The sequence below is a fragment of the Pteropus vampyrus genome, unplaced genomic scaffold (genome assembly GCF_000151845.1).
Source record: "Pteropus vampyrus isolate Shadow unplaced genomic scaffold, Pvam_2.0 Scaffold139, whole genome shotgun sequence".
In the NCBI taxonomy this organism is placed as follows: domain Eukaryota; kingdom Metazoa; phylum Chordata; class Mammalia; order Chiroptera; family Pteropodidae; genus Pteropus; species Pteropus vampyrus.
In genome coordinates, this window is record NW_011888920.1 from 3,236,829 (window position 1) to 3,255,265 (window position 18,437).

General features: G+C 34.8%; 1 protein-coding gene and 2 pseudogenes across 1 annotated transcript in view; 1 reads left to right on the forward strand and 2 right to left on the reverse strand.

The window, feature by feature from the left end:
* The window catches only part of GUCY1A2 (guanylate cyclase 1 soluble subunit alpha 2), a 200,876-nt gene that overhangs the window by 80,424 nt on the left and 102,015 nt on the right, over positions 1-18,437 (reverse strand). The window contains exon 4 of the mRNA XM_023535399.1: positions 4,791-4,934. Coding sequence (XP_023391167.1) covers positions 4,791-4,934 — 144 coding nt within the window. The remainder of the gene's footprint in view (positions 1-4,790; positions 4,935-18,437) is intronic.
* Positions 13,843-13,961, forward strand: LOC111744705 (annotated as a pseudogene).
* Positions 15,804-15,922, reverse strand: LOC111744711 (annotated as a pseudogene).

Consider the following 18,437-nt stretch of genomic DNA (forward strand, 5'->3'; position numbering starts at 1 on the left):
TAAACTCATTAGAAGCCTTAATTGAAGCTTAAGGAGCTAGATTTAATGTATTACAGTGCATGTAAGTTGTACATTAATATTCCTGCCGTTGAACTAGGTAGTGAGAAGAAACTCATAGCATTACTCTGATTTACAATTGAGATTGCTAAACACGTTAGTATTACAACATGATTATACCACTTTTTTTATTCTATTTCACAATCTCTCTATAATTGCCTCATTATAAAAATGTACTATTCTCTAAACTAATGAAGAAATTTTGCATTTATATGTCTATGCGATGAAATTCAATGAAAATATTTTTTGAAAACTGAAATCCAGAAGTAAAATTTAGGTACCTGGACATACTCAGCCTTCTTCGAAAGTTTTAAATCATGAAAATACTTCTCTTTCTACAATGTTTAATCACATATTCTAGTCAGTCCTCAACCCAGCTTCTCCCTTCTTAACCACTTTTTAAAAAAAGAATAAAGCACAAACAGTAATAAATGTTTTGTTATTTTAATCAAAGAGTGGTTAAACTATTAGTAAAAGTCTTTCATCACTAAAAACTCTATTCATAATACTTCGTTAAGATTAAGTTTACAAGTTAATGAACAACATAAAATTACGTAACTTTCTAATGAAATCACCATAGAGCTAGTTTAAACAGAGGGGAGAGAATATGAGTCTGATTTTACTTTTCTTCAATTGTCTATTGTTTAAGAAATAAGGAAATCAGATTCCCTCTAGGGAGGAAAAAAATGAAATATGCATAATGCTGGCATTTCCATATATTTAGCCAGTAGAATAAACATGTTGATAAATTACAAAAAATTCTTAATCATTATTTTTAAAGGCAGTCTTAAAGTCACTTTGGGCTAAATTTTCAGAATTTATCGTATAAATAGACCATATTTGTGTATGTTTAGTAGGTACAGTCTAAACTAGCCTCTGAGTTTCATTAGAGTACTTATAGAAAAATAATTTGCTTGAATATTATAAAGCGAAGAAGTTTTGCTTTTTTTTTTAATTTAAAAATTAACCCAGCCAATTTTCCAGTAATGATTCAAGGACATTCATTACCAATCATCTGAAAGCAAATATAATTGATAATTCAGGTTCCTATTTCCATCATGACAGGTAGCTCAAAAACTTATAGGCATATAAAAATTATTAATTTACTTTTCAAAATTTGAGAGGTTTGGGGAATTTTCTTTTGAGCAATTATTACAATTCGAATAGCTTAATTTTAAAATAGCCTAAGAACTTAGATAGTTTGAAGTAAACAATTGGCCGATCACAAATCTAATGAACTCTGACACCCAAGCATTTTTAATGAAAGATTCTTCTAATAAATTTAGAAATGATCCATGACACCAAGGTAGGAGCCAATTCCAAATCAAATTAACATGTCAAAAAACAAACCCAAACAATTAAATAATATAAATAATATAAATTAATAATAAAGCTAAAATTATTAAGGTGGTTTTATTATTTTGAATTCCCTTTCTGCTTTCTTATTAAATCTTTATGGACATTTCCTCTTCTGATTCAATAAGACTGATTCATAAGACAGAGCTAATGTTATATCCTGCAAATGAAAATATAGGTGAACACACTGTAAAACAGAATTCCCTGGTTTTGTTCTTTGGTAATTTAACTTTGTTTTGACAATGCTGAATCAATACAAATGTTGTATCTCCTATAAAAGAAAATCCAATATAGAAAAACAATCCCAAATGATAACATGACCTAACTGGTAATTTTGAAAATTTCAGAACCAATAGAAATTAAAAGTAGAATGTATATATTTACAGTTTGCAGCAAATCTGAGGCAGCATTCCTTTTGTTTGTTTGTTTTTCCTGACATTGGCAGAAGTGTCATTCACATACTTGAATAACTCGATAATTATGTCCTGAGAGGACTTAGATTAGATTTTTTTTTAATGTTCCTTGCTTTTGTTTTCACCTCTGGTGGGAGTCTTTCTCTTTACTCTTTTTTTAAATTGTCAAATGTAAACATGTGTGAACATAAAATGAGTAATTTTGCACTATAACCCCTATGTTCACTTCCCCTACGGCATCCTTCCCTTTCCCATTATCTTCTTTCTTTCTCCTGGAGTTATGCAACATCTTGAATTTTGTACTAATCATTCTCTTTCTTTTACACTTTCCCATCAATGCAGGTATTTCTAAATAACATACTTTTCAAATTTTCCTAGTTTTGAAATTTAATTTAATGGAATAATACTACAGCATTCCTCTGTGGCTTGCTTCTTTTGATCAATATTATTGTTTACATTCATCCATGTTGATGTCAATAGCTGAAGTCATTCATTTACCCAACTCTATAGTATCCTAAGGCATAAATATATCACAGCTCATTCATACTATTAAAAGAATATTACAGTTATTTACAACTTGAGGCTATTATGAAAGCATTGCTGTGAATATGCCAGTGTCTGACTTCTGCTACACATGCACAAGTATCTCCCTGGGGTAAACATCTCGTAGAGGGTTATAGAAAAGGCACAAATTCAAATTTACTAGTTAATGCCAAGGACACTGTATCATTTAGACCTCCATCAGCTAAATGTGAGATTTCCTGCTGATCCAGATCATCAGTAACAGTGTCACTGTCAGACTTCCAAAGTTGTGCCAAACTAGTAGGTGGGAATGACATATTATGGTGCTATCAATATAAATTAATCTGATTACTGATAAGGTTAACTGAAAGTACTTCTATTGGTTAAATGTGTTATGAAAAAATCTCCTAGTTTGTGACTATTTTTTTATTCTCTATAGGTGTTCTTTGATAAAAGGAAGGTTTTCATCTAAATGTAGTAAAATTTATACACATTTTCCGTTATGATTTGACCTGACTAGTTTAGAAAAAAAACTGTTCTCTAAGTCAAAAAATCCTAATTATAAATTTATAGTTTTATAGTATGGCCTTTCACCTGGAATTGCTTTATGTACAGACTCATGGAATAGAGATGTAATTCTAATATTTTTTTCCACATGGATAACCAATTGTCCCCAAACCATTTATTGACTAGCCCATCCTTTCCTCACTGATCAATGTTACCTTGGTCATTTATCAAGTCTTTTTCTCTGATGTACTGCAGTCTCATTAAGATATGTTCAGTTTTGGATTCCTGATTTATCTTTTGTTGAATTCTTTAGGATTACTGAATCTGAAGACTGACTAATACTTTTAATAGTTCCCCAAATTTTTCCTTTCTGCATTCCCTCTATTAACTCCATTTGGAATCCCAACCGAATATACACATTACATCTTCTCACTCTCTCCTTCATGTCTCCTACACATTTTACATTTTACATTCTTATTCATATTTCCCCATTTTTGATTCTCTGAACTCAGTTATAGGTAATTTCTTTAGTCCTAGCTTTCAGTGTACTAATTTTTGTTTGTTTGTTTTGTTTCAGTTATGCCTAATCTGCTTTAAAACTCATCTAACTGTGTTCTTTTTTCTTTAAGTATTATGTTGATTGCTTAGAAGTTCTCTGGTTCTTTTTCAAATCTACTGTTTCTCCCTCACATTCTAAAGCTTCTCTTTTATTTCTTTAATTATATTAAAAGTTGTCATTTTGATTCTGTCTGAAAATTTTGATATCTGACAACACTCCAGATCTGTTTTCCTCGTCTACTGTTTCTGCTGGCTCTTGGCCATAGTACTTTGTTTTCCTATGTGAGTCTGTGTCTTTTTGTTTTTGTTTTACTTTGTTTTGTTTTTTAATATTAGCTGCTCATTTCCCAGAGTACTTTATCTGTGGAAATTCTTTGAAGATGGGATTGAAGTTGATTTCCTCCAAGCAGGAAATAGTGTTTCCTGGTTTCCTACTCTCACTGCTAATGACAGAGCACTTAATTTAAATTCACCACTTAAATTTTGTTCAGTCTACACACATAATGTGATTAGCACATTTTTCTCTTTCCTATGAGTTCAGTGTTGTGCTTAATAGTCTTTAAAAAATATATAACAAATATTTAACACTGCATTTTAATAATTTTAATCAGAAGGGGTACTCAGGTATCTAATTTGCCATAATGCTAAAACTAGAAATGTACTCCCACTTTGAGACTTTTTTCCTTCTATTTGTTTAATTCATAGTTAATGAACTGTTATAGAAGAGCTCGCTTAAATTCAAAGTTAAGATTTCTGGTTTATAAGGACTCATAGTAACAACACTTCTGGAATCCATTGGGTTCTGTGACCTAACGTGACCTAATCTTTTTCCAGAGGTGGATCTTATGTTGCAGAGAGCCATCAGTACAAAAACAGGACAACACACCAGAAGCTACATTTCCATTTTTAAAGTTTCCTCAGTTACTGGGCTCTAGCCTCCAAGCTCTGTCACATATAAATTACAAAAGTAACCCTGGGGCCTGAGTCTTCATGAGGAATACCTGTACACTATGCACAGGAGGTTGCCCAGGTCCTCCTTTTTTGCCTTTTTGTTTCTTTCTTGGATCATCTCTTAGACTCTGATTCTGACCATCATTTTTGCTTGTATTTGGTGACTTGGTCACTGACATCAAGTTCTTGCACTTGGTTTAATCCTTTAGCTCCTTTTCTCCTCCATAGTAATTTGCTTTTCACACCTTTTCATATTTTAGACCATATTCCTGGAATATATGAGTTATTTCTACTTATTCTTCATCCTCCTTGAACATCTGACTTATCTAGATCTGTAAGTTACAGTACATAGAATTCAGAAGTGATTTTTTTTTTTTGTCCCTTCAGTTAAATATGCATTATACTCAAGAATGTTGGGAGGATTACCTGGATTGGTCTTCCATCAGGTGTCAGCACCTCTTCTGAAAGTTCCATCATCTTTAGGGCCATCAGAGCAATGGGTTTAGCGTGGCACAGGCTTTTTCTGTGGAGTCCTGCAGCAACGCAGTATGCATCACCTATTGTTTCCACCTGCAGCAATCAGACAAATTAAATGCAAACATATGATAAGAGCCAGAAGAGAAATGATCATCTGCAATCACAAAATGTTGCTGAAAAACATGTCAGCAAAATATCGATAAATTAAGCAATTAAACAACTGAGTGTAATCACAGCAGAGTTTGCAAACAGCCACAGTCAAATACTAACATCTCACTCCAGGGCTGTTCATCAACATTATCACGATAGATGATCATTGAAATCAAGAACAACTGTAACACAATTATTCCTGTGAAAATAGAATTGTCAGTATTTTACTTGGACAGTTTCTAACTGATGACTTTATTCAAAGCCACTCTGTTGTCTCCTTCAAACCTTCAATATGGGTTATATTTGACAGATGAGAAATTGATGTGCAAAAACCTATCCATAATCCTATAATTAAAAAGTTAATGGGCACTGTCAAACTCTTTCTCACCCTGTTCTAACTCTATGGTCAGCATCCATTCTGAATGGCCATTGCTTTTGTTCAGTATTTTAAATAATTATCTCAAGTTAAAACCCCCAACTTCCCAAAGCATAAATATGGCATAAAAGTTAAGCTTAACTTATTTTCAGAGAAAAGTTCACTAGTTATTCAAAGTAAATATGATGGTAAAATCCTCTAGAGTTCTAATATTTTAATTAGAGCAAAGTGATGAAATACTGTATAAAATGCCCAATTTCAATATTACCTGTTCTCTGAAGCCCTCCATGACCCTTTCATTAGTTCTTCGAACTAATCTTCTCTTCTATTCTGTTTCAGCAGCACTTTCCAGATCTCTTTGCTATATAGCTTCATCATAAGCTAAAATCAATATGTATCTATGTATAATCAATATGTATCCCCAGCTATGATTTGAGCTCTTTAAAAATGAGACCATGTATTTTTCACCTCTATATTCATAGGGCTTATCATAGTGTCTAAAATATAGATATTTAATAAATATCTACCAAATGAATAAATAAATCCACCACGTTTACTATGATTACAATAACGTAATTCTATCATTTGCTCATTTTTACCATTTGTTTCAGGATCAGCATGTAGATCTATGTGTCATGTAAATCCATGAAGGAAAAAATTGCCTCTAAATCACTGGAGATGCTTTTATTATAAATATATGAAGAATTATAAGATATTCTATTAATTAAGATTTAATTGCTATAACTAAATTTCATGTGAATTCATTCTAACATTATAGTATTAAAAGATGTATTGCATTAAATTCAGTAAGCACTAATATGGAGAATATGATGAGAATACTTAAGAAGTTCATGGGATGAGGAATGCCAGAATTATCCCTCACTTATTAGAATCTCATCAGGAAATTTGCATCTACAGTGATTTCAATACCTCAGACCATAATGACGTTCAAAAATTTCACTTTAAGCCCTGTTTTCTGATGCCAAAAAAATGGAAATGAAATCATTTGGTGAGAACAGAAAGGCAGTGACATATGAGTTGGCAAAGGTTTCATTCTAAGTACTAAAATATACTTCCCTCAAAGAATCCCCACTGAGAAAAACACCCAGCAAATAATAAAGATATAATATGTGGCCATTTACCATTTCCCCCCTGGAAAGACAAAATCCTTTGCCGATTCTCATATTTATCTCTTCCTTTTGTATTTTTGTATAATTTTAAAATCTAAAATACTGTTAGCTATGTATTTGAAACTAACTTCTAATTTTCAGATAGTAAGACACATAGGCAGTAAACTATTCATATCAATTGAATTGTTTCACAGTCACTCTGAACATGCATGCTCCTGGACCATGATCTCTTCTCGAAATCCCTATGGTCATCCTCCTCCTCAGCAGCAGTAGCTCCAGTATCTTTTCAGCAAAAGTTTATTGAGTTACATTAAATGCATATTTCTAGAAATTGCACCAAAAGAATAAAGATTAATTACATGTTGCACTTTCTCCATAAGACTATGTAATGTAATATATGGAGAAGATGGACCAATATGTTACTGATTGATAAAATACATAACTTCAATGAAGTGTAAAATAAAAATGTGTACAATATAACAAAGTAATATTAAAATCCATACATGATCATGTAAGATTTTATAGCATTGAGTTTCCAAATATTTGAAGTCAAATTAACTATTGGAAATAACAGAATCAAAAAATAGTCAAGAAATAGACATCAAAAAACAATGGCCCCTATTAAGATGTGAAATTCTCACAATTATTCATAAACACTCAACATACAGAAAAAATCTAAAAGTTGTTGCTTCCGTCATGGTAGGCTAGATTATGCTGCAGCAGCTATATAACCTCCAAATCTTAATGCCCTAAAACAACAAAGGTTTATTTCTGATTCATGCTACATATTCATGTGGATTTGGGTGGAGGAGAGAAACGCTGTGGCATGCCTCTTCACTCTAGGAATGAGGCTAATAGAACCTCCTCACCTAGAGCTGGGTGTAATGGCAGAGTAAAGATCTGACAAATTACACGCTAGCGCATACAGCTTTCTTCCAGATGTGACGTTGATAATTCCCTGTCAAGATTCTTTCACCAAAGCAAGTCACATGGCCATGCTTAACATAAAAGAGATGGGAAAATGCAACCAACCAGGAGCCCAGAGAGGAGGCAGAAATATTTGGCAAATAGCATTAGTGAGTGTGTGAATGAATAGGTAATAGCTTAAAAATTTTCAAATACCCTGATGTATGTAAAGTGCAAGCAATATGTCTGTGTGATGTTTTACTTTCCTTGCAGATGCAGTCAGCATCTTAATCTGAAAATCTCGGCAGAAATGCTACCACCTTAGTAATGCAACTTTCCATTAAAGCTCCATTCTTCTCTCTTCTCCACTCATCTATATCTGGTCTATACAAGTTTAGCAGAATTAAGTAGATATGACCATCTTAGTGGATTCTCTTTAAAATAATTAGTTGACTTTGCCTCATAGGGAGCTGTGAAATGAAAGCATTACATATCAATTATAATTACTCTTGAGGATGTTTCCTTGAGTTAAACAATAGTTAGACAAGTGGCCATCATAAACATGCTACAAAAAAAAAAACTGTCCATAAAGTTGACCAGGTTTTGAATTCCTTTATAATTATCTCAGTATTTTTTAAATAGAATTTAAACACAACAGACACCATCGAAAATAGTTCATCTTATTTCTTTTCAGCATCTCCAACCTGTGCTTGAATGACATTAAATTTTTAAAAAATGGCTAGATTAGGCATGAAGATGGAAAAGATAGTGCTTATGCAAATGTCTGAAAACCTTATATACTTTTATGAATGTAGAAGAGGAGGTTTAAGTACTAAAAATATTGTGTATAACTGTTGTCCCACATATTGTTATTATAGCTGCTTTGATCAATTAAAGAATTCACCTATCTTGTGTATCTTCTTCTCAACACTGTATAATCAAAACCTTCATATTATTTCAGGAATAAAGGTGGTATAAATAAACTTCTTAGACTTTTTTGTTTGCTTTATCTTAATCATTTAAAATAATTTATTTTAACTCCTAATAAAATCTCATTTTCATAACATTCTTCTCCAGGTTTATGCTTAAGAAATATCTAGGAGGTTTCTCTGAAATTTGGGCTTAGTGGAGAGGAAGAAGTGTGTGTTTTTGGGGATGGTGGTGTTAATATTGGGGCTGGGATTAACCTAATAGAACACTGCATACTATAGGACAATTCATAACCCAGTCCCATGGGACCCAAACCTACATCAGCCCTAAAGTCCTAGGTCTGTCTTCTTTTAAACTTTCTGAGACTTGTGAAAGAGAGTTTCGGGGATGGGGCATAAGAGGAGAGGGTCAGAAAACTCTGGCAAGTCTATCTCACTGGATAGCTTCCCTCTCTCCTTCTGGATATTATCAAGACGAGAAGTAAATTAAAAAGTCTGCTTTTCTATTTGTTTAGGTCCATGATAGGTCCAATCACCTATCATTTCTGGTTTAGGGTTCTAGTACTTTTAGAAACAGAAAGAGGGGACAGGGATGAAGGGAAGGAGGAGAGGAGAGGTGCTGGAATGAGATATAGGCAGACAGATGAAGCTCAAAGATGAAAAATGTCTCTTTTTACCTCCTACCTTCTCACAGAGCACTTGGTCACCTGGTCACAATCAGGTGAGTAAAAGGGGGCTGGCAAACATGCCACATAATTCCTGGGCTCACTGGCTGTAAGACACTTGATTATCAGAAAGGATACCATATTTATCCTTGCTGTGAGGATGGAGCCACACCTGCTGGTCCAATCACCTATCATTAAGTATGGTTCCTAAGTGACAAGGAAAGGGGAATCAGGGTAGGACTTCTCTGATGGTTAGAGAGGCCTGAGTTCACAGCAGTTCTGCAGGTCCTCATTGACTAGAAACCAGGGCACAGACCTTCATGAAGGCTTATCAATAGCAGAACAGGAAAAACCGGACTTGGGTAGATTTAGGGGCAACTTAACTTTTTTTCCTTCACTTCACCCAGGCTCAGTAGCTCTCCACTGTTAATGTCTCTTTTGCCTGATACTTAGCAAGGTGGATGAAATAGGTACCTGGCCAAAGATGAAAAGCAGGTGGTGGTAGCCAAGCAGAGAACTTAGGGCCATGGAATGTCCACTAGACATACTTGAAGATGAGTAACTTGCCATAGATAGCAAGCGTGAACTTGGCTTTTAGTTGTTCTTGATGTTGTGGTTTTTGAAGATATACTGATCTTCTTCAAATATAACTGAAGTTCCTACATCAAAAGCAAGTAGGAAGGACCTGACACAGACAAAGGTTCAAGCAATGCAGACAAAGGCAGTGCAGTCTTCAGCATCATTTTTTGACTTGAACAAAGTGATGGTCATGCTATAAAGGCTACATTCTTGAAGTCGAGAGTACTGAAGGTTCAGAGGAGCCAAGGTGCAGAGAAGCCCGCACACACACATCGCTGTTGGCCAAGCACAGGTCCAACAACTGATGGCAGGTAATCTGGAGCAGGAACAATCTCCAAAGGTAGAGTTAACCACATTACTCCCCTGATGGCTTGAGTATCTCCATAAGCCTCTCTGCTGAAAGTAGTCTGATTTCCCTTCACATAGCAGGTAGCATTGCAGGAGTTGGGCCACAGATTCCCTTTAATAATAACAGCAAATCTCGTCAGATTCTAGAAGGCCGTAATCTGAGCTACAGGTGATGTCCTGCTCTTGCAGATAAAGGACTTAGAGCATGGGGTCCTGGTCATATCTTCAGACTGGGAAGAAATGCTACTTGTCCAGAATATCTGACCTTATATTCTTTAATGATTGCCTTGTTTCTGCAATAGGAGTTTGTTTTCAAAAAGACGTTGAACTTGTATCCTGTCCTGGGATTTCTGAACTCTTTCACTTTTAACTGATATGAACCTCAGGAAATCTGCATTGTGGCTTTTAGGCATGGCTGTTGGGTAGGATTACTCCAAAAAGTAGTGTCTCAGAATGTGGGTATACTTTGAGTGATGAATCTTGTACCCGCACTCAAGCGCCATGGCATTTACCCAAACTTGGGCTCCAGCTGGAGGAAGACCCTGTCAGCCTGAGCAGTCACTGTCTCCAATTCCAGACTCAAGAAAGTTTGAAGAGATCGTATTTAGGGGCCAGGGCCTTACCACCTGCTTTACCTCTAACACTTTATTTTTCTTCACAACCTCTATGCCTGTCCCCGTGAACAACACTTCATCACCTTCTCCTCTACTTCCTTCTCCTCCACTTTTTCCTTCGCCAGCATTCCTGTTTCTCCACCTGCTTTTCATCCACCACTTCCATTACTTTCCTCAGCTCTTCTGCTGCCAAAGATGGCATATTCCTCTGTCATCACCTTTTTAGCCAAACCACCACACAAGCTATTGCTTGAGACCTCTACTCTACTGTGAACCACATGTCTGTAGGGCATTCCTCTCCTACCAGGGTGTGGTGGAGGGGCCTTCTTCCTGAAAGCAGAGAAAAGTGAGGCATCACAGGTGATGACTGGCAGGATGGAGCAGCTTGGAAATTGCCACATCCCTGCCACCTAAATCTAAGGAGGGGTCACAGGTCAAAATGCTTAATAAGGATTTTATTAAATGTTTTAAATTGTATCTAATTTCTTCCCTTAGGAGTTCAAATTGTCCCCTAAGCAAGTTTTTCAAATGCAAAACTCAGGACCACCTGCATAAGAATTACTCAGAAGGTACTTGTTACAAATTAGATCTGCAGGACCCACCTGGATCTACTAAATTAAAATCTAGGTATAAGGCCCAGCTATATGCATTTTCACATGCTCTTAGGTGTATTTTGTGATTCTCAAAGTTTGAAGACTTCTGGTATATGATGTTAGTTAAAAATGTTATAATATTCACCCAGATATTCATCTTTTCTTAAGAGCCAATGAACTTTCAGAAAGGAGAAAAGTTCCTCTACCCTGAACCCCAGTCATTCCCATATACTCCTTTTCTCTCTTCCACCCTACCAATGAGGGCAATAAACTTCTCCAGACATTTCCTTCTTATTTGTCAGAATTTTAGACCACAACCCCTACCCCCTCCCCTCACCAAATGCTGAGAATCATCTGGCAGAGTAGGTATTCAGTGATCTGAAGAAAGTTTGTTGAGTTCAATTAAATACATTCAAGTGAATAGTACATAATGGTTTAGCAATTCAAATGGAAATAACTTTAAGAATTTACTAATAAAGCTACTTCCAAAAATATCCCTTCGTTCCTTAAAAAAAAAAAAAAAAATCTATCTAATTACATTCATTTTGGTTGATGTTTCTGACCCAAATACTACTTCTTTTAAGAATGTCTCTACAGTGCTCAGCTGATACAGAATTGAAAAGGAGGTCATCGATATAAATAGAACAGTTATTTGGCCTGAGAACTATTCCCAAATGAGGGAAAATAGATTCCAAATGACTTCCTATCAAAGAAAGCTCTTCTCCTGATAAAACTCTCAGTAGATCTATCAATGTAAATTCCAGCTCCTGCCCAGGAATCTCAATCATGTAGAAAATATTGTTGCTAGGCCCCAGGTTATTTATCATAAAGGTTATTGAATACTGAAGCATGTCAGCAAAGAAAAATATATTAAAATACTCAGTCAAAATTTCTTTCTAAATTCTTAAGTTAGATGTGGGAACTGAATTTTTTTTTTTTTTTTTTTTTTTTTGCTGTACAATAACCTGTCCTCTAAGATCCTTAATAATAAGGCTCCGATTTTTCACTTTCATCTACCACTATCACTTTAATTTATTCCATGCTCCAATCAAAATAACTCGATGTTCTTTGCAAACTTTCTGTACCTCCCACCACTGTGTTTATACTCAAAATCATTGCTCTACCTGGAATCCATTCATTCAATCTTTACAAAAACAATTATTGAGTCTTTTATTTTCACAAAAAATTTTCCAGGGATTTCTGACTTAGAACTTTAAACATGTTCCCAGGGAATGATACATGTCTGCTATATTTTTCAGTAAAGACATAATGAGTGCTAAATAACATTAGGTGATGTCATGACACTGAATAGTTTAAGATTTACTATAAAGCTATAGTAATCAAGACAGCGTGATATTGGTGAAAGAATAGACAAATAGATCAGTGGAACAGAATACAGATCCCAGAAATAGACCCCCATAAATACAGTCAATTGATCTTTGACAAAGGAGAAAAGGCAACATGTGGAGCAAAGACAGTCTATTCAACAAATGAACAAATGATTCTGGAACTACTGGATGGCCACATGCAAAAAAAAAAAAAAAAAAAGAATGTAGACACAGACTCTATACCCTTCAAAAAAATCAACTCAAAATGGGTCACAGAATCTAAATGGAAAATGGAAAACTGTAAAACTCCTGAAAGATAACATAAAAGAAAAATAAGTGACCTTGGGTATGGTGATGCCTCTTAAGATACAATACCAAAGATCTATTATCTATGAAAGAAATTCTGAAAAAAAGTAACACTGCGGAGACAATAAAAAGACTAGTGCTTACCTACAATTGAGGGGGTCGGCGGGGGCGGGGGAAGGAATGAACAGGTGGAGCACAGAGGATTTTTAGAGCAGTGAAAATACTCTGTATGAAAGTAAAAGAAATTACCTCCCTTTATACCCCCAGATTAAATAGAGTTTAGAAAACAAGGCTTCCCCAACCCCTCTTCCACGAGTCAAATTTGTCACATGCTTCCATATCTATCTTTCATTGCATATCTTTTCCGAAAGCATTCCCAAACCTTTAATAGGAAATATCTTTGCTTCTTTTAGAAACCAAATAAAACTTGACTTCTGCATCTCTTATTCTGCAATAATTTGTTTTCATACTTTCTTTACTATCATCCTTTCTAAAGTGCTAAGTCACTTAACTTTGAAGGCAAGGATAATATCTTAGTTATCTTTTTTAAGTCCTGCTGGGGCTAGTGCAGTGCTAGCATAGTAGACACTAAGAGAATTATGACTGAGTCAAATTGTATTATAAACATCTTTATCAAAAGCTGAGTTGATGTGTAGATAATGTGTAAATTATCTTTCAAAATCAAAGTCATTGTTACATGTCTCCAAAATATGTCTATTCTATCTACTCAGATTAAGTCTACATAATGCCAAAATAAGAACAAACTCCAGTGATCAGGTGATTTGCATGAACAATAGAATGGAAGTATTTCCATTAAGTAGACAAAACTGACCATTTCCTTCAGGGTTCCAACACTGGCTCAAGTCTCTCATAGACTTAAGCCTTGTACATACCTTGCCAGCCCAGTTAATGCTACCACTATCTCTCCCTTAAATCATGGCAATAATATCCTTATGTTCTACTTTTGTCTAAAAACCATGCTTTCACCTTTAAATCTATACCCTACACTACTGTTTAAGTGATTTCTATAAAGCAAGTCTACTTGTACCACACCTCTATTCAAAATCTTCAGCTGGAGTCCACCACCATGCTACCCTGAACAAGCCCAATCCCATTTGATCTTGGAAGCTAAGCAGGCTCAGGCCTGGTTAGTACTTGGATGGGAGACCACCTAGGAAGACCAGGTGCTGTAGGCGTAAAAAATTTAAAAAATAAAAAATAAGGTAGTGTAAGCTGACAAGGTCCTTGCAATCTGTGAGGTCAACCAAGGGTTGCCTCACCTAAAAAAAAAAAAAATTAAAATTAAATAAATAAATTATTAATTTTAAAAAAATCTTCAGCTGAATCACTCCTATGATTAAGACCAAAATCCTTGAAATGGCTAGAATATCTACAGGTTCTAGCGCCTAACTACTTCCGGATCTTTATCTCGTGCTATTCTTCTCTAGTCATGTTTCACTACACTGATTTTCATTTAGTTGTTCCACTTTTAGTTATTCATCACGTTCCTTTCTGACTCAGAGCCTTTACATATTCTGAGCCCAATGTATAAAATCCTCTCCTCTCACCATCCCTTCTACCTGGTTAACTCCAACTCATCCTTTATTTCTCAATTTAAAAGTCACCTCCTCAGGAATGCCGTTCTGAACTCCTAGACTAAAACAGGTGTCTCTATTACACTTTCTCATAACACCATGTAATTTTTCTTAGTCATTCTCATTGTGATTTATAATTACATATTTTTGTGAGTATTGATTATTTACTCTCTTTCTCATTAGACTGTGAACTCCATGAAGGCAGATGTCATGACTTCTTCACTACTCGGTGTGGTGCCTGACATATGGTAAGTGTTCAAGAAGCATTTATTTAAGGTCTAAATGGGTGAAAGTGGTTGGTCAAGTTGTGGACCTCCTTAAGATCATGCAGTCATGAGACCTCCCAGATCATACTTCTGGAATGGAAAAAACCTGAGCAATGCTAAATCTATTACCTAGCAGCTTTGTAACCTCAAACGAGTTGCTTAACTCTTTTTAAGTTTCATTTTTTTACTGTGAAAGAAAGATAATATCTATTTTGAAAAGTTACTGAAAAGATTAAAGAAGATAATTTTCTATCTCTCTAGTGATAATAGTAATTTTAATTAATTATTAACTGACTATGTAATTACTTGCTTAATGTCTATCTCCAATGTGCAATTATAAGAATCTAAGAATACAAACCATGCCTCTCTTATACACCATTATGCCCAATGCCTAGCTTAGGACTTAGAACACAGAAGCTAATCAACAATTTTTTGCTGAAGATAAAATAAATCAATAAACATATATAAAGAATTTAGCATGGTACCTGACACATATTAGGCACTCAACAAATATCAACTCGTACTATAGACTGAATGTTTGTGTACCCCCAAATTCATATGTTGAAATCTAATTCCCAGTGTTATGATATTTGGATGTGAGACATTTGGAAGGGCTCCACCCTCATGAATGAGATTAGCGTCCTTATAAAAAAGAGCATTCCTTGTCCCTTACACCATGAGAGGACATAGCAAGAAGACAGCCATCTATGAAGTAGGAAGTGGGTTCTCACTAGACACTGAATCTGCTGACACTTTGATCTTGAATATTCCAGCTTCCAGAACTGTGAGAAGTAAATTTCTGTTGTTTGTTTATCAGCCATCTATTTTATGGTACTTTTGTTATAGCAGCCTGAATGAACTAAGATAATTCCTTTCCCTCCCTTCATGACAAATTTCCCAGACACTCTCTCTAGCTTTGGTCTCTCAATTGCAACAAAAATATGAGATGAATACTATTTTTTTCATTTTACAGAAGTAGAATCTGGGCACAGATAGATTATATAACTTAAGTAACACAGACAATTAAAATTAGCTTTTCAGGCTTAATATCTAATACCTTTCCCCCTACACTTAACTGTCATTGCATTGTCAATGCAACCTCAACAGTCCTCATCTGGCCTCTTCCAGATGGTCAAAGGACTTTATTTATTTATTTTTATTTAAAAATTTTTTTTAATGCCTACAGCACCTTGTGTTCCTAGGTGGTCTCCCATCCAAGTACCAACCAGGCCCAACTCTGCTTAGCTTCCAAGATCAAACAAGATCGGGCACATTCAAGGTGGCATGGCCATAGACCAAAGGACCTTTTTTAATCTAAGGGCTGAAATACGCCTTGTTGTTTATGAGTCAGTGACACTAGTAATGGCATTTGGTAAGTGGAAAAGGGAGAGGCACAAAGTTATTTTTTTATGACAGCAGAAAAATAATCTATATAATATTAAACTTTAAGTATCAAAAGAAAATATAAAATTAAAAATATTGCTTTGGACTATCTTAAGAACAGCATTATCTTAATAGGCAGCTTTCATAGATTCCAACATACAGATACGCACATGTGCATGCATGCACTCACATACACACACACACACAAACTGGATGAGCAGTCTCATAAGAATTTTGCGTTAGCTAATTTTTTTACAGTTTTTCAGCTTACTCAAAGTCATGTTAAGCATTTCAAAGTCTGAAAAATGCATCAAAATGTATAAACATTTACAACCAAATACTTGAATTTAAGACAAAGTTAAATTATCACTGTTCCACTTTAAAAGATGTTTACAAAAATAAATAAACCCAAATCATTTCAAATTCGTCACATATGAATAACCTATTAAGTATTCAGCAGGGATGATTTGCACTTTGGGAACATTTTCCCAACAAACTACATATAGCTCCAACATTCAGTATTTAGAATCTTAGAATCTCATAGAATGAAGTGACCTTTTGAGAATTTCTTTTATCCCACTAAAAGATTGTGGTTTATGTTTGAATCACTCCAGTGACCAGAGCATACGGCTGCAGACAATCTATTTCATTGTTAGGACCCTGATTTTCATAAGGATCTTACACTGAGCTAAAATTCATTTTTTAATTTCTGCATAAAAATCCTCTTTAGCCTCCTGGAGCCAAAGATAACAAGTCTTTATGAAGTCCAACACATATTAAAAACTAGTGCAGATTTGTTAAATGCCTTTAAAAAGGGACCCTGTTATATCCTTAACTCTAGGCTAAAATTCAAATTGTAACTTAAAAATTCAAACCATCTCCAACTATTATGTCAAGGGCCTCTTGTTCATAGTAGAGGTCTTTCGCTATTAGCTCTTTTCACTCTCTGAACAAACCTGTGACATACCATTGTTCTCATTTTAAAAGTATGCAATTTGCCTGGTGATTGTCAAAGTTATTGGATACAGGATACCAATTTATGAAGTCTGCATGCATAAATGCTAGAACAATCTTTGGTCTTAGTTCTAAATATAACGAATTGGGAACATTAGCTATCTGATACATGAATGATTTCAAACACTGTTTTGAAAGGTGTACAAAATAAAAGTTAGTTTCACATACTCTTCTGATAAAGGTGTTAGTGACAAGAGCAAACATACAGTTTGCTTTACATTTTATGAGCTTTTAGCTGAATCAGAACTAAATTCAAATAACATCTCTGCCACTTACTGAACACATCTTTGAAAGGTATATAACAGCACCTACCTCACAGGGTTCTTCTGGATAATAAGATATCACTATTAAGGCACCTAGCACTGTGTCTGGAACACAGTTTGTATTTAGTAAATGTCAATTCCATTCCTTTAGTTCCATTTTGCTTTAAGGAATTTGCACTTTTTAAATCACTGTTGTTAATTGGTAAATAGTGGGAAGATAATCGTATGGCATTTCTCCTACATAACAGCATTAATTAAAGGTTTGGTGAAAAAGGTAATATAAACAATCGAATTCAGTAAGATGTGCAGATTGCATTCAGGCTATCCTATCAAATAAAGGAGAGGTCTCCTGTCTAGATCAATTTCTATTTTAAGAAACTCATCCAATACCTGGGTATTATAAAACTTGATGGGAACATAACTGACAAATTCATATTCAAAAGCTTGCCAGAAATCCTCTGCTAAATGACCTCAGGGTAAAATAAATGATTAGTTAGTGACAATTTTTTAGGAGAGAAAAGTTGATATTTTTAGGTCAAGTTTTTAAAATAAACATATGGAGTAAATAATTAACTAAGTAGTAAAACTTAAAATTGCAAAATATACACAAACTAAAAGATAGTTTCATATACTATTTTGATAAAAGTGTTAGTGACAGGAGCAAACACACAGTTTGAGCTCAGAACTTGACTTCCTTACAGTTTATTGATACACAAAAGAAAGACATAAACTCCATAAGACCAGTGAAAAATCTTTCACTTACATCATAGAGTAACATTTATCCTCATAGATAAAGGAAATTCTAGCAACACGAACCTAATATACTAAGAAAACTTGCTAGAGATTTGTATCATAAATTTCCAGACTGTTTTTAGAATTGACATACTTTCCATGGTCTCTTAGTGCATTCAGCCTACTATAACAAAATACCATGGATCGGTGGCTTAAAACAGGAATTTGTCTCTCACAGTTTTAGAGGCTGGGAAATCCAATTCAGTTTGGGTCACTGATGAGAGCTACCTGTCTGGCTTGCAGATGGCCACCTTCTACCTGTGCCCTCAAATGACAGAGAGAGAACTCTGGTCTCTTCCTCTTCTGATAAGGACGCCGATCCCATCAGGGAAACCCTTCCTTATAATCTCACCTAAACC